This window comes from Galleria mellonella, unplaced genomic scaffold (assembly GCF_026898425.1).
Source record: "Galleria mellonella isolate WM207_F2 unplaced genomic scaffold, CSIRO_AGI_GalMel_v1 utg746, whole genome shotgun sequence".
NCBI lineage: Eukaryota > Metazoa > Arthropoda > Insecta > Lepidoptera > Pyralidae > Galleria > Galleria mellonella.
Window position 1 is genome coordinate 2,678,398 of NW_026442148.1, and position 24,976 is coordinate 2,703,373.

General features: G+C 38.1%; 1 protein-coding gene across 4 annotated transcripts in view; it reads left to right on the top strand.

Annotated features, from left to right (window-relative positions):
* LOC113523133 (uncharacterized) overlaps nt 1–24,976 on the top strand; it is a 46,629-nt gene that overhangs the window by 2,786 nt on the left and 18,867 nt on the right. For all 4 annotated transcript variants that reach the window (XM_031914421.2, XM_031914422.2, XM_052901163.1 and 1 more), the window contains exon 2: nt 21,031–21,096. In XM_031914421.2, coding sequence (XP_031770281.2) covers nt 21,031–21,096 — 66 coding nt within the window. The remainder of the gene's footprint in view (nt 1–21,030; nt 21,097–24,976) is intronic.

Consider the following 24,976-nt stretch of genomic DNA (forward strand, 5'->3'; position numbering starts at 1 on the left):
CCGTTGCCCTTGAGTAAACTTGCGTGTGCGTCCACGCACCCACGCGGCGCACTAGTACAACAGCCACGTAGGCTCCATCAAGCTATGGCCACCATATACGGTGGCCGACAAGCGTGTAGGCGTGCGTTATGGACACTGTAATGTGTGTATTGTTTACCATAACATCCCATTAACGTACCATTAGGTACTGAGAAGCGATCTGCGTCTAAAACAAAGCGCAATAAAAACCAGTGTCAGAAGGTGTAATTTCAAGTTTATCAGATGGTGAATTCGAAATGAAAGTTTGTACCGTGCCGCTGTACGCGCATAGCAATGGGCGAATATCTAACTTATGGCCAGAGATTCAAGCCCAGCAGTGGGATGTTATGATATACTATGCTGCGATAACGGACGTGGCGTATAATGAAGAAGATATACTTACAAAACAGAGCATTACAAGAAGCAAAGAGGCAACAATGGGTAGTCTTTTTTTAATAGATGGCAATAGAACCCCGTAAATCCCGTGTAATCCCGCAAGCGCTGACGGTACACTCTGGCGGGACACCAGTGAGTGCTAATAAGTGAGAATGAAAAGGCAGATCAGTTTTTTTTAATGGATGATAATGGAATGGTAACCCCACCCGCGCTATCGGTATACACTGGCGGGGCACCAGTGAAGGATGATAGATGAGGATGAAGCAGGTCAGTTAGCCCATCGTGACGAATTCAACAAGAATTGTTCACGATGGCTTTCAGGGGGAACCACGTGGAGGTCGACCTAATAAGGTATATTGCTATCAATGGGGCTGTCAAACTCCATTGCTAACAATCCTTTTCCCCCCAGGCAGATCAGTTAGCTCGTTGTGCTGAATACACCTGGAATTCAGCACGATGGCTTCCAGGTCAGCCCCCGTGGGCTGTCCACGGGGGCTGACCTGACTTACCGATAGATTGTATATTGCCACAACTGCAATGGAAGAGGTGGTCTGCATTACTAACAATCCTATCCCCTCTCCCCCTCTTTAGGTAGCCTTATTCAACTTTAGTTCGATGGGAATCACAGCTTGTATACAGTAAATGTCTGGAATGGTTACTCGCTCGTTACCAAAACACCTTACTGTTGAGGAATGCTGGTATAGCAACACATGAGGGGGTATCATGACAAATATAAACATATTATAGTATACTGTGTAGTATACTATAATATGTTTATATTTGTAAGCAATGGTGACCATGCTCATCAGATGGATGGTCAGCTTGTTTACTATTCCAAGTTACATAAAAAAAACCATCCTTTGTTACTTGAGAAGTTTGAGTCACAATCTCACAGTGCCTCTTCCCAGTATTTTGAAAGCGGAACAATGTGCAAGCAATCTATTGGTAACGACAATAAGTGAGACAGATGTACTCTGGTTTTATGTTACGCACTAAGCTTGGATGAGGATGGAATGTTGCAGCCACCACCTGAGCTATGACAAAATGTGCTGAAATCACATTCGTATTTCGCATTTGTACCAATTACAATAAATTGTTCTCCAACGTTGCCATAGTAACTCAACTGCAATGTTTCAAAAGCTGATTAGGTATAATATGAAGAAATCAATTTTTTTTTTATACAACTTAGAATTGCAAACAAGCTGACGGTCCTCCTGATGGAAAGTGGTAACCGTCGCCTATAAACATGAGCAGTCGGTGTTATTCCTCTGTACCCAGTAAATTTACGCCATATCGCACCCTTCAAACCGAAACACAGCCATGCAAACACAACTGCTTCACGGTTGAAACACGAATGGAACAGAGGTACACTGTAATAATATTTGCGGCTTAGTATAGTCTTTTATTTTTTTTTTGTACTTATTGCTCTATTTTGAACCTCTTCTGCTCTGTATGTAATAGTTAATAGTGGAAACTTTATCCGTTAGTAATTATTTACTATGTAACTAACTAAATTACAATAGCGGGCCAGTGGGTGTCGAAATAGTAAAGATGAAGTCAGTACAGCTGACTAGTGGTCAATTCAAGAGGAATTAATCACGACCGTTTCTGGGAGGTCGACCTGACGGGACACGTCCTTATCGTCGTTACCGCTGAGTTGGGATATTTTGCTTGTTGTGTGACTGTACTAGTGAATCAGCCGGGCGTTGCCCACGTCCGGTGTACTTGCATCAGCCATATTCAGCTACTGCGTTGTTACAGTCAGATAAGTTTTATCAAGGACCTGAGTGCATCGGTGACAATGCTTTGCGCAATCGATGGTAAAATTTTACATTGCAACATGCCTTGATGCATGATATCTTGTACTCTTTATTTTGGCTTTTGGCCACAACAGTATATCAGGGTTTTGCTCTTTTGAGGGCAAAGCAATAAACTGACTTGTGACCATTTTGTGTTACTGTGGCACACTCACGAGAAATTATATTATCTCTTTTATGTACTATCCTTTTGATTTTTTTTTTTGTATATTCATTTATTTATTTTTTAAATATGTACCAATATCTAAAGTTATTTGTGTGCAGTTATCCATGTATCTATCTCACTAGATTTTATCGCTACTTCGCCGACGTGATCGGGATATGTTTACTGACCGGAATAAGAAGTAGCCTAAATTCTTCTCCATCTCATATAGAACGTATAAACCAAATTTTATAGTGATTATTTAAGCCGTTAAGACGCTATAAGGTAACAAACCAACTCACTTTCACATTTATAATATATGAGTAAGTATTACTAATGTTTGGTACATTTTTTTCATTCTATTAACCTACATCTATGTAAAAACTTCAAAAGGTTTTATGCATATTGGATAAGTTGCTATATTTAGCTTGCCGTTTTGAACAAAAACAACAAAAATATAATGACTTAGAATGACAAACGAGCTGACGGCGCACTTGATGGATAATGTTAAAATAATTGACAATATCAACTCGGATTTGGCGACGTATTCGCGAACACTATCGTTTCCTTGTTGTTGCCACTTTTATTTGCGATCGTCGCAGTACGTCTTCCTCTTCCATCTCTATGAGTCGTCATACCTGTGTTCGTTTCTCTTCTATGCATATCTTTCACTCGGTCTCTCTACCATACAAGCAAAAATTAACCTTGTATAAAGACCTTTCTTCGACTACTTTTTAACTTTTCAATCGACTTCAAAAAAAGAAGGTTTTAAATTCGGTAATATTTCTTTTATATTTGTTACCTCATAACTTCGTCAGTTCTAAACCGATTTGGAAAATTCTTTTTTTTTTTATCTGAAAGGATACACTTACAAATTGATCCTATAGAAATTTTATCAAAGTCGCTTGAGTACTTTAGTTTTTAAATCCAAAAGGTTTTGTCACAATTGATTTTTGTTTTTTTTATGGGGCACAATCTTTAAATATTTACAATAACAAACGAATGGCCTACCAGATGAAAGGTAGCAACCAGTGCTTATAGACAAGAAGAGCACTATGCATATCACAGAATACCCTGTAATATCCATGGTATCACTCATACGTTGCCTTTTCTAAGGACTTTGGTGTTAAATACAGTAGAAACACGATTAGGTCAAAGGCTTTGTCCTTGTCCAAACGACTTTAACCCAACAAAATTTCCCTCTGCTATCGAACATTAAGGGACTACTTACTCACACTTATTCAGCTCCATTCACGTTTCGCTGAACGATTTTGGTCACACTTATACAGCTCTGCTTCTATCACCCGCGTACGGCGCCGTAAGAATGAGAAAAGCCGTCAGAGCGTGCTATCTCCGCTGAAATGCTTGTCTACTGCGTACGACGTTGAATATGCTGCATTTCGTAAAAATAAAATAATTATAAATACTATAAAATACGTCTGCACTCTTTAATCCTTGCGTACTTAATGATTACGCAATAATAAATCAAAACAATGCAAAAACAATACAGGTCGCAACTTGTCGACAAGGAGTCGCGAAACATCCCTGTAAAGAGCTGTTTCGCTGCGTTCGATGGTGAATGCGGCGGAACAGCGCTGAACGCTCTCTATAGCATTTGCATGATAAATACACATTTATCCTCATTTTATACTGGGTTGCCGCGAAAGGAGAATAGACGCGGAAAACTAAATGGATGCGTATACGTCTCCATACAAAATCGTTGTTTACTATGGACAAAAGCTGAATAGAGTTAAATAAGTATGAATAGTTCCTAAATCGAATTATTGTCATTGGTAATGATTCAGATGATAAATAGCACAGCTAGTGCCTCGACCTTGGTCCACGGCTGGTTGCATACGTAAACGGTACATTAATAAGACGAATGGTCGACCACCGCCCGGCGGGCCCTTCCCACACCATAAGCGAGTACAATCTGCGATTCAAATTGCGTTCTTGAACTTCCGTCGCCAAATTGAAGATGCCGGAACACTTATACGATGTTTTTGATATGGTAATGGGACAGTAGTCCCGCCTGTGCTATCGGTAATACATACGTCAGCGAGGAATCAGAGAGAGGTGATGGGTGAGGATGAAGTCAGGTCAGTTGGCTTGTTGGGATTTGCCATGATGGTTTAAAGGATGACAATGAGATGGTAACTCCGTCTACTCTAATGGTAAATGCTGGCGGGGCACCAGTGAAGAATTGATGAGAAGAAGTGGTGCGATGAAAGGGCAAGTCAGTCAGCCCAGTGTGATGAATACACCTGGAATTCAGCATGATGATTTCCAGGACGGACCATGTAGAGGTCGATTTGATTTGTTTTAAGAGGGACGCTGCTGCCCATCCCTCGCCCTCACTTAGTCGCCTCTTACGACACCCACGGGGAAGGTATAAAATAGGCTACCCCTGGCCTATTTTAAGCCGAGACCACACGGCCATTATTTTTTGTTTGCATTATATTATTTTTTTCTGTAGCAATAAATATAAGGAATTGGGGGGGGGGGGGGAAGGATTGTTAGCAATAGAGATTGAGAATCCTATTGCTAGCAATATACCCAACCAGGTCGACCTCCTCGCGGTTCTCCCTGGAAACTATCATGGTTAATTCCTGATGAATTCATCATGATGGGCTAACTGGCCTGTTTTCATTCTAATCTATCACACTTCACTGGTGCTCCGCCAGCGTATCTCGTAAGCGCAGGCGGGGTTACCATACCATTTTCACCCATCAAAAAAAATTTATGGAATTATTTGTAATCGCACTTTTTATTTGTCCAAGTCAATTCTACTACTCTTAATTAAATGAAATCAAAATATGGAACCAGCTAAAAAATTACACGCAATTAACTCTTCATCGACGGCACATCGCTTGGCAGTCAGGTGTCACCCATGTGACATTTTCCGTGGCTGCACCGTGGGACCGCTCAATCAATGGTCTAACGGTAGGTAACCGCATTGCAGTATGAACTGTGTTGGTTGGAGGCTCCACACTGTAGGTACACTGGAGACAATAACGGGGCACACGAGTAGGTACATACTGATTGGGATAGTGGCGTTTCTTTGACATTTGACTTCGTGATATACTAGTTTTATCCCTCGTCTTTGTTCTTTGTAAAATTTCTTAAATGTTAAGTTGGTTTATAATCGTGTCTGTATATCAAATTGCACTCAAAATTGTTCAGTGATTTTTGCGTGAAGAATTAACAAATATGTATCCGTACATTCTTACAAACTGTCGCATTTATTGTATGGATTGTCCATATAACATGGCAGACTCCTCCAAAATCAAAAGAATTAAAAATCTTTGAGTAAAAATATTTACATGGTTTTCATCAAAGAATATAATAGCCCTCCGGCCGGACCGCTACTGAAGACGTTCTCGGACGTTTCTTCGCGAATACAAACAGAGCATCACGTCTGTATATGGTCATACGCGTTGAAGGAAAAAGTTGGAGCGGCGTGCCATGGTAACGTAGACTATCTATTACAAAGATACTATGTAGAGAACTCGGTTATAACTGATACTTTAAAAAAAAAAGTAACTTATTCGATCACAACTAGCAGCAGGCCCACTCTTGAATCTAATATCGATGTGGATCCAATCTACTGTCAATGTCAATTTTGCACTGCACTCATGAAACAACAGTTAGGAATTAGGTTATAATTGGGATCAGTTTACAATAGTTTGTATTGGGAACTTGAACTAATATGCATCCATTAGAACAATATGAAGCTATTTAGTAGCTAGTGTTTCAATCCGAGAGTGCGATGGTTCAATTCCAATATCAAAGTATTGGAATTTGATTCCAAAGTAACTCCATAGGTCTTAACTTTTTATCCACTATGGTTTTTTTTAATGAATGATAATTGAATGGTAACCCCGTCCGCGCTAACGGTATACGCTGGCGGGGCACCAGTGAGAGATGAAAAGGCAGGTTAGTTAGCCTATCGCGCTGAATACACTTAGAATTCAGCGCGATGATTTCCAAGGGGGACCACAGGGAAGTCGACCTGTTAGGGTATATTGTTAGCAATGGGACTAATAATCCGCATTACTAACAATACCTTCCCACCAGCACAGATTCTTTACCCACTATAGTAAATTGTCAACTTTGAAGATTATTTTATTTCTGAACTGAATATCTTTTAAATATGCACATCTTGGGGGGAAAGGGATTGTTAGTGATGGAGACAGAATCCCATTGCTAGCAATATACCCAACCAGGTCGACGTCCTCGCGGTTCCTCCTGGAAACTATCATGGTTAATTCCAGATGAATTCATCATGATGGGCTAACTGGCCTGTTTTCATTCTCACCTATCACCCTTCACTGGTGCTCCGCCAGCGTATCCCGTTAGCGCAGGCGGGGTTACCATACCATTTTCGCCCATCAAAAAAAAAATGCACATATTAATATAGGTAATACACGTGGGGTCACTTTGCCAACTTTTCCATGGTGTCAACTTTATACACGATATTAATCGTTATGATTCATTATTGATTGCCCTAATAATAGCCCGGACAGTTATAATATAAGGCCCCGCAGACACTGTGCAAACAATATGTTCTATTCCTATAGCAGCCACAAACATTTGTCACGATGTCGCCATGTCACGCCATTAGAGCGGACGTTAATAGTTATTGTGAATATCAAACTGCTTCAGTATTCTTTTTTTGTGTGTGTTTATTACATTATACTCGTGTATCTTCGACAGCGATTTTTAAGTGGCTTCCTAATGAAGGAAGTTCTCGATTCGTCTCTATTTTGTTTTTGTGTGAAACGCGACAGACGAACATGTTGTTTTTAATTTTAAACTGTTGCATTGTTGACAAATATTTTATTTATTTATTTTAATACTTTATTGTACACACTGGTAATACATAAAAAGTATGACAGAAGTTATATGTTATGTTATGTGCAAAGGCGAGCTTAATTCTAAAAGAGTTCTCTTCCAGCAACACCCAAAGTGGAAAGGAGCATCAATGTCAGCGGTGTACAATGATGTGATAATTTTCAAACAAAAGAACTAAACTAGAGTTTTAAATATACTATCGGAACTTAACGTGACGTAATTGCAGGTAAATAGTACCTACATACCTGATTATTATTGCCGACCCTCTCGACGTAGTTTGCACCGCGTCGTGGTCTCAACAGGACTGAAGCGAGCGGCGTCTTCTAGCAGCCCGCGCACTTTCTTTGTCCACCCTCACATTGTCATTGCCATTTCTCTGAATTTAACTCAGAACCCAATGTTTTAATTTGACAATTTAGAGAAATTACTCTTTTATAGAACATCATAGACAAAAATTATAATAATTTGGACTTAAATCTATTAAAAAATGAATTCATATTAGTTCTTACAATAAAAATTTCACTGTGTCATCAAATATAAATTATAATTTTGGAGATTTGAAACGACCCCAATGAGTATATGTATTTAAAGTATGAGTATGCGCTTCACCTGATGGTGAGCGTTTACCGCAGCCCATTGACGCTAAAGACCACGGATTGTATATATAGTACTTACCATGTAAGATGTGCATATAATTATTTGCATACGTTTTATTAACATTACGTTATTATTATTATTTTTCAAATTTTTACAAAATTCACATCTCCTCTCTTAAGGAGAGGAGATGGCAACTAACTCCCGGTAGAAGCACAGTCGGCCGGGGTTCAGGGCCCCAGGGAGAGAAACCGGCGCACAATGCGGGCAGAATCTAAAAGCACCGCTTTCTGCATCTTTCCCGGGAGTGAGCCGCCTCGGAATCTCAATCGTTTGAGATGTTGTTCCAGACTTATTATTATTATTTTTTTTTTATTAGCTACACTTCTTGCGCCTTGTTCTTTTTTTTCTTAAGATTGTAGTTGGTGTTTTGTGTAAAACAAACTTCGATCCGGTTTTTTAGTAAAAATGTTCAATTGTGGCATGCTAATGATTTCGATTTTAGTACTTATATATATTTTATTATAGGAACAGTTAAACTTGACATCATCTGTTTGTACGTCCAATGTTGCACAGCGACGTGAAATCAAGGTCCACTCGGGTCGACTCGTGAGGTCACCGCGTTAATTGGGCCGATGACAGCCGAGCCCCCCGGCAATACAGTACAGTTATGCTGTAACGAATTCAACCTTTTAACCTGATTCTACACAACAACAGAAGTTTGCTTTAAATCATTTTTTAAAACAACTTTTTATTGCTTTTAGTTCTTGTCAAACTCTGGACACCACACAGGATTATAGTTTTTATCAAGACAAATCAAACGAGCTCATCAAGCACAACGGATTTATCATACGTAGTTCACGAGTTTCTATGGCCACCTTCCGTCTTCATCATTTGACCAGCTCCATGGTACCATGATATTGTATTGTCACTGATCTTACACACACATATAATATTATAACATATAATATATAATATTATAGAGAACTCTTACAGAATTAAGCTCGCCTATTCTACATCTTCATTTAATATATGGTATATTATAACAATTTAATTTTTGTGTACAATAAAATATAAATAAATAAATAAAGCAAGTAGCAGCTTGTAGGATCATGGTTCGGAATTTAACAAGTTGTGTTATACAATTGCAAAATATGTAATATAGGTACAGTCCCATCGACTGGCACGTCTATTAAAGGCAAAAATCCCATGACTATTAATAAAAAGAAAAAAGTAATCTTCAATCTAATCACATTCAGTGTAATAGTATGTTTGTAAGTAGACAGCTGGGACAGCTGAGGGTTCAAGGCAGCCGCAGCTCGAGTTTATGTTGAATCAATATCGCGTAACTGGCAGTAGCTAATCGAATGTTCTCCATGTCTTATTGCTATGTTTACACTGTACGCGGCTAATATTATTACCTCTTTCAAGTAAAGGTTGCAATTGCATTTTCTTTACCTTGAGTCATAATCTTAATTTTTTATTTTTCTAATTGAACTGTCAAATCTTAAAATCATTCAACTAAATTTCTATTGTAGATAGTATATTCATTTATTTTAACGTCTATTGTATAAGTAGGTAGGTATTATATATATTTATAGTATATATATTTATAGTATATGTATTTATGTAATATTTTATTATGTATCTTAATATTTTATTTGACTGTATATTTGTTTATGTACACTAAATATTAATAGTTGTAGCACTTCAGCTAACAACGTGTTTTCTAGCTGCATTGGGTTGACTGGAAGAGATCTCTGTCAGAGACAAGTCCACCCTCGCTCACAATATTTATAAATGCATTAACAATATAATTTACAAGTGCAATAAAGAATATTTTAGCGAGGAATTGTACAGAACACACATCCTTCAGGCTGGCGTCTGATGGATATGACAAATAGTAGGCTTGTACAAATCTGCAAAAGAATCTAACGTGATAATATTAACTAGGTAGCCGTCTTCCTATTCTTATTTTAAAACGAAGAAAATACATTAGATATTGAGATGTTTCATAGACACATTAGATTTAAAATATTGTATTTAGAACGCGATGTCGGGTGTCTGCGAAAAATTACTTTGTAATGAAAAAATAAATGAAAAATGAATCGATTCCAAAAAGAATTATTAAAATAGATTAAGATTTATTAATTATTATGAGTTTTTTTTTAATGGATGATAATGGAATGGTAACCCCACCCGCGCTATCGGTATACACTGCTGGGGCACCAGTGATAGATGACTAATGAAAGAGAACGAAAGCAGGTCAGTTATCCCATCGTGACGAATTCAACAATAATTGCTCACGATGGTTTCCAGGGGAAACCATGTGGAGGTCGACATAATAGGGCATGTTGCCAGCAATGGGGCTGTCAAACTTCACTGCTAACAACCCCTTTCCCCCCTTAACCACTTATTTGCCCATCATAGCCCCAAATAAAATAAGATTATATTTCACAAAAAAACCTACTTAAAACCAGTTATTTTTATTTAAAAACTAAACGACTGAACCAATTTTGATAAAATTTCCATGGGACTAAACATTTATAAGTGTATCTTGAAATAACAAAAATATTTTTTCTAATTTGTTTACAACTGATGGAGTTATGAGGTAACAAACTCAAAATACGACCGTATTAAGAACCTGCTTCTTTTTGAAGTCGGTTGTAAATACAGAAGAATCGAGAAACTTCACATTCTGGTATTCGCTTATGGATATATTTAATACTTTATTGTACATACCAATAATATATAAAAATATGACAGAGGTAAGTAAATGTGCAAAGGCGAGCTTAACTCTAAATGAGTTCTCTTCCAGCAACACCCAAAGTAATTAATTAGTTTTTTGTACATTTTGTATTAATGCTATTAGGAATACCACTTGTACTCTTCCATTATTAACGTACTGCGTACTTTGTCTCTGTCTCTACAGTGTGATATTCTATGAGTGCGAGTGAGTCGGTGGACTCGCGACAACTCCGTGACCTCATCCCATTAACGGTAATGCGCCTGATATGGTTCGTCACACCTTATTTAGTCATTTGTTGGATCATGGTTACAGTTGATAAACTGCATGTTTCACCATTGTTGTTACCCGATTGCGGGAAAAGGTAGGGTTACGGTTTTTTTATGCAACTTAGAATGGCAAACAAACTGATAGCCCTCCTGATGGAAAGTGGTAACCGTCGCCTATAGACATGAGCAGTATCATGGACATAACAGAGTATACTGTTTCGCCCATGATACCCCCCATGCGTTGCCATTCCTGAGGACTCGGGTGATATTCCTCTGCACCCTATAAATTCATTGCTATATTACACCCTTGAGCTATTATATCATGTGCGAAACAGTATACTCTGTTATGTCCACGGTACTGCTCATGTTTATAGGCGACGGTTACCACTTTCCATCAGGTGGGCCGTCAGCTTGTTTGCCATTCTCGGTAGCATAAAAAAATTAGTGTTCAGCGAGTTGGCGCGTTCCCAGTGCTCTGTGACGTGACCTACATCTGGGATGATTCAACTGAGAAATACTATTATTATATTACAGTTCATTGGCCCATATATTAAAAGATAATGATTGTTTTACTTGAATTGTAACATGAGATGCGTGGTGATTACCAGAGGGAGACTTTGTACAAAAGTCGTTTGCTTGGCCACCTCTGTCCCATTCGTGTTTCTACCGTGAAGCAGTTGTGTTTGCATGGCTGTGTTTCGGTTTGAAGGGTGGGATATGGCATGAATTTACTGGGTGCAGAGGAATAACACCTGAGTCCTCAGGAATGGCATGGGGGGTATCATGGGCGAAACAGTATACTCTGTTATGTCTACGGTACTGCCCATGTGTATAGGCGACAGTTTTTTTTTTTGATGGGTGAAAATGGTATTGTAACCCCGCCTGCGCTAAAGGGATACGCTGGCGGAGCACCAGTGAAGGGTGATAGATGAGAATGAAAACAGGCCAGTTAGCCCATCATGATGAATTCATCAGGAATTAACCATGATAGTTTTTAGGGAGAACCGTGAGGAGGCCGACCTGGTTGGGTATATTGCTAACAATGGGATTCTCAATCTCCATTACTAACAATACCCCCCCCCCCCCGTTCATTGGTATTATGTTACGATTAAAGTAGCTGTTTTTTATATGGAAAAAAAAGTATTTGTTCTATCAACACGCCAAGACCGTTGCGGGGTAAGCAAGCAAAGAAATCCTAGAATCAAAGGCTTCTATCCTTATATGCATCTTATACTCGTCTCGTGCATGCATACCAGTTCCAGGAACTTGATTCATCCCTCAGGATCAACACTATCTAGGTACCTATATCTATCTATTCGTACTTTCATATTTGTTCTAAAAAATAATTAATTTCCATCAAAGCGAATCTTAACCGCAGCGCTAGGTGTCGCTGCCGTGGTAATGATAGATGGTGTGACGTCAGCGCCGATGACATTGATAGATTTGTATGGGACACGCCAAATATACGAGTACAGGCCATTCAGTAATAATGCGTATAGCCGCCTGATAATAGAGCTAAGAACAACGAATTACATATAAGGAATGATAAAATAAAAACTGTAAATCACATGGTTGTCTCCTTTCTTCTTATGCAAATATAATTAGTAAAAAGAGGACGAAAGATACACCATCAGTTGTTATTTTTTTTAATTCATAGCAGGCTAGTGAAAAGAAAATTTTTGATAATGCAATTTTTTTTTTATACAACTTAGAATGGCAAACAAGCTGACGGTCCACCTTATAGAAAGTGGTAACCGTCGCCTATAGACATGAGCAGTACCATGGACATAACAGAGTATACTGTTTCACCCATGATACCCCCATGCGTTGCCATTCCTGAGGACTCGGGTGTTATTCCTCTGTACTCTGTAAATTCACGCTAATTATTAGTCAATAACAAATTTTACATAACTAGATTATATATTGGACATAGTTTATGTAGACAGTATGCAAGCAGGTTGTATCTAAATTTGGTGGAGTTATACGGCCGTAAAACATTTTCTATACACTAGCCTGCTGTGAATTGACAATTTTATCACTCTTTCTATGTAATTACTTGGTCTTAATAATAGAGTTCCTAATCGATGGAACACGGGGGGAAAAGGATTGTTAGTAATGGGATCAAATAGCTCCATTACTAGCAATATATCCTGTCAAGTCGACCTTCACGTGGTTCCCCCTGGAAACCATCGTGGCTAATTCTAGTTGAATTCTTCAGGATGACCTAACTGACCTGCTTTCATCCTCATCAGTCATCTATCACTGGTGCCCCGCTAGTGTATACCGATAGCGCAGACGGGGTTATCGTACCATTATCACACATTAAAAAAATCGATGGATCACGGCCGCCGTCTGTCGCCGGCCCATAAATGTTTCAGTTAGCCCAACCTAATGGCTGCCCTCGTTGCCTTCACAAAGGTGCAGATTTTGTTGATTGCATTTTAGATTGGATTGTTAGTTATTTTTTTTTAACATTGAATTTTTAGGAGCTCTGTTACGTCCTACCATCTCTCCCTTTATCATGTGTTCTCTCTGCATCTTCCGTTTTAATTTCTCCTGTTATAGGTGTGTGCTATTTAGTATGTGTCATATATGTGTGTGTGTGTATATACATCATATATGCGTTGTATTATAAAGTTAGTGTCATAATAGTGTTCTGCTTTTTTTTTGGTGATTGAAAATGGTATGATAACCCCGCCTGCGCTAACGGGATACGCTGGCGGAGCACCAGTGAAGGGTGATAGATGAGAATAAAAACGGGCCAGTTAGTACATCATGATGAATTCATCAGGAATTAACCATGATAGTTTCCAGGAAGAACCGCGCGGAGATCGACCTGAATGGGTATATTGCTAGCAATAGGATTCTCAGTCTCCATTACTAACAATCCTTTCCCCCCCAAGCTGTTCTAAGTGTTATATATATTAGTATCTATATAATAGTGCGTCACCTGCCCTTTGTCTTTTTCTCAATGTCCTCTACTCAAAGATCTTGTGGAACAGATTTCTTAGCGATAAACCCGCCTTTTGTATCACTTTTCCTTGAAATTAACTGTATTAATTATTTTTATAACTGGTACAATTCAAAATTTCAAAATATTTATTCATTCTCCATAATACTCTATGTACAAAATATTTACTTAAGAATACACAGTGTATGTGTGTGTGTTTGTGCATGCGTGCGTGCGTGCGTGAGTGCGTGCGTGCTTGCGTACGTGCGTGCGTGCGTGTGTGTGTATGTATGTATGTATGTGTACAGTAAAGTGTAAATATAGTAAATATTTGGAGGTTACATAGAAACCTATCATTTTATATAGACTATTATACTCCGAATTTACAACATACAAACCACAACAAAACATTACGTCCTTTAGGCAGTCGGTTGTATAAACAAACCTCTGTGGGTACAAGCCACACTCGCAGCGGAGGATCCGTCGTGCGGAACAGTCCGCTACGTGGGTCACCACACCGTCATTACCATAATCAAGTTGAAAGCGGAAAGTCGTTCTTACGAGTCAAGTAATAGGCGAGTTGGGTATTCACCGATGTATTAGGTAATAAGTTTGTCAATACAGACGTAATATGGCGTGAAGTAACCTCGGTAATGCCGTGAAAAAATTGATGGTTTACAAGAAATATAAGTATTGTTACATATCATAGTAAGGGGCGAAGAGAATGTTTTAAGCATATAATTTGGATTTGTAAGAGACGGAAATAGAAGCGATCATTTAGTTAAAATATGACGTTTCCGGATTGTCTTGACGTTTCGACCGCGTAACACCCTCCGTGGTCACGAGTAGACTGATGCAGTGCTGTTTTTTTTTTTTATGGGTAAAAATGGTTTGGTAATCCCGCCTGCGCTAATGGGATACGCTGGCGGAGCACCAGTGAAGCGTGATAGATGAGAATGAAAACAGGCCAGTTAGCCCATCATGATGAATTCATCTGGAATTAACCATAATAGTTTCCAGGGGGAACCGCGAGGAGGTCGACCTGGTTGGGTATATTGCTAGCAATGGAATTCTCAGTCTCCACTACTAACAATCCCTTTCCTCCCGATGCAGTGCTGTAGTTCCTCCACACCCGAGACCGAAGTATTTTCTTCTACCCACTCTTTGTTACACATCGCACAAATTGTGTGTTTAAGAGAGGCTTTCTGCATAGGATACTATTAGCATTAAGTCCGCCTTTTCTACCACATTTTCATTGGGTCAATCATCATGATATCAGCCTTTAGCTGCCCACTGCTGAACATAAGGCTCTTCCTTGGTGACTTTTGCCAGCACTTACCATGCTTGGCAGGCAGATTTGTAACTGTAGTCAGGCTTTAGAGATGTTTTAAGAGGGAAGCCGCTTTCCTTCCTGTGAACATTGAATTCCCTTGGTTACCTCTTACGACACCCACGGGAAAGGAAAGGATAGTCTATTTTATGCCGAGACTATACGGCATTTGGTCAATAAAATTTGTTAAATAAATAAACCACTATATATTTTTTTGCTCTCTAAAAAATGACTTAACTCATGATCGATAAACGACGAGGTATTTCTTAAGGTTCTTGATCGTGAATCACCCTTAGAATACAAACATAAAAAGAAACATAGATCGAAAAACGCCATAACATTTAGCGCTTCCCATACTAACTCGATGACAACTGAGTGTGTTGAACAAGTGTGATGGAATGAAAATTTTTTGGCGTTTTTCGAACTAGTCGAAAAGCTTAAACTTGTTTCTTTTTTTTTCTATTATTTGTTCTATTAATTACTTTTGACTAAAATAGACAAATGGAACGAAGCTCTTTTTTATATTTTTGGTGCCAGGTTACTTTGAGAAAATGGTTTAACTAAATGAATATAAATGGTTTCTGTTTCGCCCCGTACATTCGTTCATACGACTATTTAATCTTGTTTGCCTCAGAGATTAATGTCTTGGAGACTTGTCATGTATACAATAGTCCTTAATCTTAATAAATCCCATTACTTTAAACTACAAATAAGTATTAAATCACCAATAGACGTGACTTGGGTCATCGTAAATCGTGAAGTACCAACACTATGCTGTAAATCAATGGTCGCAACGTAATTTACAACTGCCAGGGTGGCCGTCGAAATTTCTAATAGAATATTAGTAAGGCGAAGGATTGTGACCAGACAATCCATTAATAAATTAGAACTACGAGCAAGCTCTATATTCGATCTCTTCAGGTTAGTTCTTTAACGAGGCGCTATGAATTAGTACGTTGCGTGCCGCACGCGAGCACTTCTGGTTTTGAACTATCACAAGTGCGACTAAATTTGGAATGATCAGCTGATGTCATGGTTTAACATTCTTTACAAAAACAAATAAATATAAGTATTTTGTGATTTGATTTCTATTTATGTCCTTAAAATGTCGTAAGTGGCGGCTAAGGAAACAGAGCACGCTGCACAGGTGTAAGAGATAGAAAATTCGTCCTCTTATAGTAAGCCGTGTGACCAGCGTGAGAGTAGTACGCTAATATTTAATGATAATATTTTCTCATGTTTTGAAATTGGAATGGTAATCCCTCTAACGCAATTGGTTTATGCTTAATCGGAACCTATACGCTTTACGTATTAGAAACCTATATTACATCTATCTCGTTTTTTGTCGCTCTTGTGTCTATACTTGTACTGCTTGGGCTTCTTTTGATTTTCCTGCCACTTGTCATTACACCAGTTATACGACGGCTTTTATCTTCTCGACAATATGTCTGTAGTATTAATATCAGAATATAATACTTGGAAAGCCTTTAGGAACGATTTGTTTGCGTGTTTTCATCATTGCTTTTTTATATATACATTACCGAGCAGCACAGGTCGCTGCCCTATTATCACGCCATTACCCAAATTGTACAAAACCCATCGAATAGAGGCCCCTGCTTTTTGTGAAGACACCGATAAATCTTTTGCATTGTTAACTTCCAAATTAGATCGTATTCAAATGGTATTATAACTGAAAATGCTTTCCCTCAAAATTCTGATTAATTACAATTTACATGAAAAAGGTTGTAAGTATTAAATCTTCTGTTTTTGGATTTTCCTCTGTAATTTAATGAGTAAAAGGTTTACATTGTTTTGTATGGACCAAGTAAACAAGGGTACAAGTGGCGATGTTACAAGCCGACACGCCCCAGGGCTCGCCCTGTTTATCAATATGTTGGCTTTCAAACCCCCGGATAATAGACGGAATGGTTTTATGTGTATGTGACCTAAATTATAGAGCTCATAATTGGTTTTACGAGTTTTAACTTGGCTTGTTTCGTTCTCATCTCCTTCCAGTCGTCTTTCCCGTTCAAACTTGTACAAATACATTTGGCTCAATAAAAAAATCGACTTCAATCATGAAATGAAATGAAATTTATCTGCCATCACAAGACACACCAACGAACTACAAGACGTTTCATACATATTGATTGAACACATTTGGATTTGGAAAGCGGAATCATGTGTTCCTATAGATTTTACTTTGCAACAAACACAATTTGGTCCGCAAAGAAATTGGCAGCTTCAAGTGTCATAAAATTAATATGGAAGTAACACGAGAATAAATGCTTTGGATTGCGAAAATAATTTAAAAAAATGGTTCAGAATTGGAGGTTATCGTATAACATAACTCTCAGTCACCGCTTTTTGGAAATCGCTTCATGTATATTATGCCGCGTTGAACACTAACGCATCTCAAACGTTGGAAAGTAAAAGTTATAATTCGGACGGACTATATGATTTGATTGCTTACCGGTTGGGCCCGTCCCCCACCTCCGCCTCCTCCTCCTTCTCCTGTCCCCCAACGACGGCGGTGCCAAAAACGAAAGTTATTACGAAGCACTTCAACAAAATATGATAATGAGATCGTAGATCAATCTTTTATAGTAGTTGTTTTATTAGAGAAAATGTCAACGCTCGCTGCGTTGCCAATTCGGCGTAGTGAAGTATCAAAATAGTTATTTCCTTATTCGTATTATGCTAAAATGCCATATCTGGATAGCAAGTATTTATTACCTCTGTAATGAGCCGATTGAGAGATTAAAAACGACTTCCAAAAAGAGATGTTTAATTAATTAATTTGTTAGGATTTTTTGTGACTATATTACGTGAATACATCGTCAATCTCTTAAACTGATCTTCAGTTCTTTTTGTAGTCGATAGGGTTCATTCCCGTGATGGTCCCGTTTTAATTTTGTGACCACTGAAGGTACTGTTTTTCATAACGTGTTCTAACAAAAAAATATTTATGACGGACCAAAATCTACTTTCAGGCGCAAGATTCCGCGTTCTACATTCAAATATTTTTATTTTAATATCTCTAAGGAACATCCTGCTTATCAATGTGTTTAATCACAATTGAAATGGCTGTGTTTGCAGAGTTTCAGACTGACTACATTTTACTACTACGAATGGAACTCAATTATACAATATCTCCTAACAAGAGTTTCAATGCCAAAACACTTGTGAGTCACCGTCATCCTTGGCGGGTCGTCGACTGTAGATTGCGCGAAAGTGAAAACAATTTATATGCGGACTCACAAGCAGTTGCGTGGCTCTAGTCGGCAGGATATTACTTGTATTATATGATCCGCTTGTAAGATTTGACCCGTACTTTTTGACTTCGTCGATGTGTTGAGGATACATGATTAAAATTAGCCTGTGTCATTCTCCATTCAAAATAGCATGTGTTTACCAAGTTTCGTAACCATTCATTAAGCCATTAATTATGTCGCATAGAAACGATGTAAAGTTCAGGTTTATGATCCCGTCCTCCCTCCCTATTACTTGCAGTATTGTCAGATCAAACTCCACGCGGCGCCACTGGAAATTGTCTCCTGTTAGTCTTTAATGATAATGGGATCTGGCTGCGTTGATTTTTACTTCCACGTCCACGGTACAATGGTACTATTTTACCAATTATGGTACAATTATATTGTACCATTCGCTTTTGGAATATAGGAAACGATGTCTTTTCTAATTATATTTTCTTTTCTGTCTTCTTCTTGAAAAGTATCGGTTAATTTCTATTAAATTTGTCCAATGTGCGAACTGATTAGACTTCATTCTCAGGGGGAAAGGAGTTGTTAATAATAGGATCCAAAAGCCATATCACTAACAATATGTCTTATTGGGTCGACCTCCACGCAGTTCTCCCTAGAAACCATCGTGTTTAATTTTTATGGAATTACTCATTATGGATTAACTGATCTGCTTTTATTTCCACCTATCATCTCTCGCTGGTACCCCGCCAATGTATACTGATAGCACAGGCGGGGTTACCATTCCATGTTTACCTATTTTTTTTTTTAATTGATGATAGTGGAATGGTAACCCCGCCTGCGCTATCGGTATACACTGGCGGGGCAACAGTGAGGGATGATAGGTGACGATGAAAAGGCAGGTTAGTTAGCCAATCGTGACCAATTCAACGATAAATTAGTCACGATGGTTTCCAGGGGGAACCACGTGGAGGTCGACCTGATAGGGCATATTGATAGCAATGGGGACTAATCTCCCCATTACTAACAATCCCTTCCCCCCATGTTTACCTATTAAAAAAATACTTCATTCTTATTGTTTCTTCTTCCACTTTGTCATTAATAGTACACCATTAATACAGGTATATATATAAATATATAAGTATATTTCTCTCTATCCATCCATAAAAAATTGGGTATATATAAGAGAGATATTTTAGCAGCTACATCCATCGTTGTTCCGCCTCAATCGCTCGTGTGATCAGATACGTGTAGCAGCGCACGCGCATCGAATGTCAATTGTTTTAATAAACAACCAAGACGACCTTGTGGCGTATGTGGAACATCTTAATGTTGTTAGCATATTGTAATTCCGACCAGGGAACAATAAATTTGCGGAAGTCTCGACTTGGATTAGTTTATGGATAATGTAATAGTAACACGGCCTGCGCTATCGGTATACGTTCGCAGGATACCAATAGCGCAGATAATAAAGTCATAGCGATGGTTTTCAGAGAGACCGCGGGAAGCACATTATATATTGCTAGCAATAGGGCCACTAATCCCCATTAGAAAGAATTTCTCTCCCCGTGAAAATGAAGTCAGGTTAATGAACATATCGAAGCGAATTCACTGAGTATGAACCACTATGGTTCCAGGGACAGGCTGTAAGTTGATCAGACAGAACATATTGAAAGCATTACTAAATAGGAAGAAGTTATCAATTCGACTATATTTTTATGTTTATGTTACATTATTATATCACCAATTGTACTTAGTCATGCAGAAATCGTCCGCATTACCTCGGACGGTCCATATAAACGTTTTATGCACAATTAACTTCCGATTCTGAGCTGATTTTGATATTTTAAGTTTTTACCATTAAAAGTGTAAAACTCTCGTGTTGCCTTATACTGATTTTAAAGATAAAGATAATTTTTTTTATACGACTTAGAATAGCAAACAAGCTGACGACCCACCTGATGGAAAGTGGTAACCGTCGCCTATAGACATGAGCAGTACCGTGAACATAACAGAGTATACTGTTTCGCACATGATACCCGCCATGCCAGCCATATCCCACCCTTCAAACCGAAACACAGCCATGCAAACAACTGATTTACGGTTGAAACACGAATGGGACAGAGGTACCCAAGCAAACGACTTTTGTACAAAGTCTCCCTCTGGTAAACATTTATTATTAAACATTTTTTAACAAAGTATGTTTGTATAAGCACAGAATTTATCATTGATTCCTACACTAGGCTGAGCCTGTCCTGTAGGAAACAGGAATCGTATTACCATGTATATGCTTACAGAAATTAACATAGGCTTTCTAGTAGCTCTACTGATAATTGTTTGCCTACTAATATATAAAAAGCAGTTATTTTTATTTAGATCTCACTACTTATAAATTTATAAAGATTTGTACATGCTGTAGGACGTACATATATGGGTAAGTATTACGTAATGCGAGGGTGCATACGTTTCTATGTGTGCAATTGCATTAGCTTTTATTGGAATAAAATTTAAAATTATGCTGTCATGACAATTATAATGTTATTTCTTGTCACCAAGGCCACAATTACCACCTGTTTGCTTTCCAACAGTTGGGCCGTCAGTTTGTTTGCTGTTTTCTGCATTCCAAGTATCATAAAAGAAATCTGACTTTTGTTGACGCTAATCATTAATTAAACTTAATATTTTTGTTGCAGGGGTGCCGAACTTGGAGACGTCAGCCTACTGAGACGGATGCCCAATGTAGAAGTGCTGGCTTTCAGGCAAGTGATCTGTTCCGTACTGATCAATGATTTTAACATGATTGTAATTTTTTAAAAGAGCTAGTAAAGTCATTTCAGAAGTCGTCGTGTATAACAAAGGTGGCTTAGAAACTCTTGACATTAGAGGGAGACACACGAGTAGTATTTTCTACATCGAACATGATTCTGCGTTCTAAATTTTAATATTTTAAATGTAATGTGCTAATATATAGTGCAAATAATAATAAATGTAACGAAAAATATTATCGTCCATTTATTATTTTTAAAATAAGAACAATGAGATTACTACTCGCAGTAAAAAAAAAAAAAAAAAACATATTAGATAGAATTTGTTAAAGTAGTATACTGAAGTTATGGATCGATATCGTATACAGGACGAGGTGGCTACAATGTCTCTAAAGCTGTACACGTTGTTTATCGCAAGATTCTCCTGGCTAGATGAGAGCAGATCCGATATAAGGTCGTGACCTGTCTGCCGTACTGCGACACTGCGGCACGCGCCTTCTAAACACATTATAAACCTTATGTGATGACTGGGCGTAATCTCAAATTATGTTGACACCTTGCTGAATTAAAGCGAAGCAACATCCACCACAGAGGTCACTGAATATAGTATACCTACTTATATTAATGCCACTGGACAATGTCTACATCTATTGGTGAGGGACCTTCCTTTTGAAAATCAAAGATTTTAGGGAAGAGGAATATTTTCGAAAATGCACTGGATAGCGTTAGACCCTCTGGACTGTCAAATGTTCTCCATCTGAATTGTTACATCTGTCTTCAATGATTTAAAAAAAAATTACTACAGAGTTTTTTTGCTACAAAGATGGCAAAGAATTACAAAACCTGTCAGGTACACGGTCACTGATTTGATAAGTGTCCCTAGGCTACTAGGGACACTTATCAAATCAGGTGTGTTCGTATGCATTGATGACTCTGAAAAAAACTGTAATGCATCCTTTTTGGAAAAGCCCCTATAGGGAGGCCATTCCACAACCTAAGCAGGCAAGGATTTAAACTCCTTTAAAAAGGCACTGTACTGTACGCAACTATTTAAGTTCTAACATGTGAGGATGAATTCTATCGAAAGGAAATATTTCAATATAAGTTAAAAGGTTTCCAACAATCAGACAATGATCTAGAGTTGATCAGTCGAGGTCACGACCCGTCTCCTACTGCATTGCGCCCATAAACACATTATACACTTGTAGAGTACATAGGGTGTGAACGGTTGATATATTGTCACTAGACAGTATACGTAGCTTTTGTCGCGAACGTGTATCAGTAATTATATCGAACTTGATACTCGCCTGTAAGAATAACTAACAAAGGCAATGGAAAATGTGTTCTCTCATTTTTCTTCCGAATCATTAGTGTTACTTGAAAGGAATAGAGGTTACTCTCACTTATAACTTTGTTGCACTCAAAACTGAGTTGTTCTTTAGCATAAATTACAGAAAAAGTCCTTGTAATTATCATATTTGATTGATCAGGATGTAAGTAATCTATCTTTCTTCATGACAAACTTAAGATATATTATGGTATAATAAGTTGAAATACTTTTGTCCCACTCATGTTTCGGTCGCCAAGCAGCCGTGCTCGCGCGGCTGTTTCGGTTTAAAGAGTTTGTATATGTAGTTATGACCATTGCAGTCAATGTTAGTGTATTCCGTGATGCCCGGGATTTTGTTTCTGTTCATGTCCGTATTTACATTTACCACTTCCCACCAGATGAGCCAGGCTATTTGCTATTTCAAGCCGTATAAAAAATACAAAAGGAAACGTATACATGACATATAGACAGACAGCCACCGAGTTGATACTATAATTGTTCCGCAACACGAATGCGCCAGAGACACGTTAGATACCGTGCCGAGTGTGACCGCCGTGGTGGGTGCGGCGCGCCGTGTGCTGACCGCACCAATCAATTTCCACGCTACCGGCAATATGAGATTTACTGTGGACTTTGATGTACTTCTCGGCATTCTCTCCAAATTTAGATTCTCATCATTGGCTCTGGCATGGTTCCGATCATATCTTTCTGGCCGGCGCCAATTGGTACGTGTGGATGACTGTTGTTCTGACTGGTGCGCGATTAATGCAGGTGTCCCTCAGGGTGGAGTTCTTTCGCCTGTACTTTTCTCAATTTTCATCAACGGAATTACGTCTGCTCTCCTCTCTTCATTTCATTTGTATGCAGACGACATGCAATTATATACTGCTGCTCCCATCTACAACCTTACTAATGCTGTAGATGTAATTAATAATGATTTGAACGTAATTGCTAAGTGGACGAAGGATTTTGGGCTTTTAGTTAACGCAGATAAATCTCAAGCGGTCATTATGGGTAGTTCTCATTTTATTGCTAAACTTCGGTATTTAACAGTTCCCAACGTTATTTATGACGGAAAAATAATCCCATATTCCACTACTGTTAAAAATTTGGGAATTGTTATAGACCAGACACTGTCATGGGGTCCTCATATAGGTGAAGTAAGTCGAAAAATCCACGCATCACTACATTCCTTAAAGCGCCTGCAGAACTTCCTCCCTTTAGGAACTAGACTTTTACTGGCTCAATCTCTTCTTCTTCCTCTTCTAGACTATGCTGATGTTGCCTACCTAGATCCCACACAGGAGCTTGTTGATAAACTTGAGCGACTGCAAAATCAATGTATTAGATACATCTATAACCTTCGAAAGTATGACCACATATCTAGTTATCGCAGTCAACTCAAATGGCTTCCTATCAGGCTACGGAGAAATGTCCACATTCTTACTCTTCTTTTCAATATCCTTTTTAATCCAACATGTCCACATTACCTTCAGGAAAGATTCAAATTTCGCGAAATTGATGTTCGCCTGAGATGCAGTAATGACTTCATTATAGATTTGCCTTGTTTTAATACTCAAAGCTATGCCATGTCATTTACTGTACATGCTGCACGTCTCTGGAATTCACTTCCTAATAACTTAAAGATGGCACAGTCGCTGAAATCTTTTAAAGCAGGTATCATAAAATTTTATTTTGAAAATCCCTCTTCATTGAGCCAATTGTGAATATATGTATTTATTATGTATACATGTATGTGTATGTAGGAGTGTATATATGTATGTGTATGTATGTATATATGTGTATGTATGTATATATATGTATATATATATATGTATATGTATGTGTGTATATGTGTATATATGTATGTGTATGTGTATAAGTTTTTATTTATTAATGTTATATTATTATTAATTTACTTTTATTATTTACATATGTAGGTATATAGAGCTGTTTTTATTGTGTTATATATTCAAATTTTTTTTTTACTGGGTATTATTTAGTTTATCTTTAATTGTACGGTTATTACCCTTATACATTCTACAGTTTTCTTTCAGCTTCTCAAAGGTTGACTGTAAGAGATCCCTTTATGGGATAAGTCCGCCATTGTATACTAAATCATTTACTAGTATTTAATCTGACTTATGTACAATAAAGATTTTTACAATACAATATGATGGCTTCATTGCGGGAGCACAACTGATTTCTGATAGTTATTATTCTTTTCTGTAAATAAATAAAAACATTTTGTATTAAAATCGTCTATTTGAGTGTGATGTTTGTCTCACTCGTGTCTCTGCAGCTAAGCAACTGTTTGCATGACTGTGTTTCAGTTTGAAGAGTACGATATGTCTATGTATGGATTCAGTCAGTTTTTTTTAATGGGTGATAATGGAAAGGCAACTCCACCCATACCATCGGCATACACCGGCGGGGCACCAGTAAAGGATGATAGGTGTTAGGTTAGAATTCAACAAGAATTGTTCACGATGGTTTCCAGGGGGAACCACGTGGAGGTCGACTTCATAGGGCATATTGCTGGCA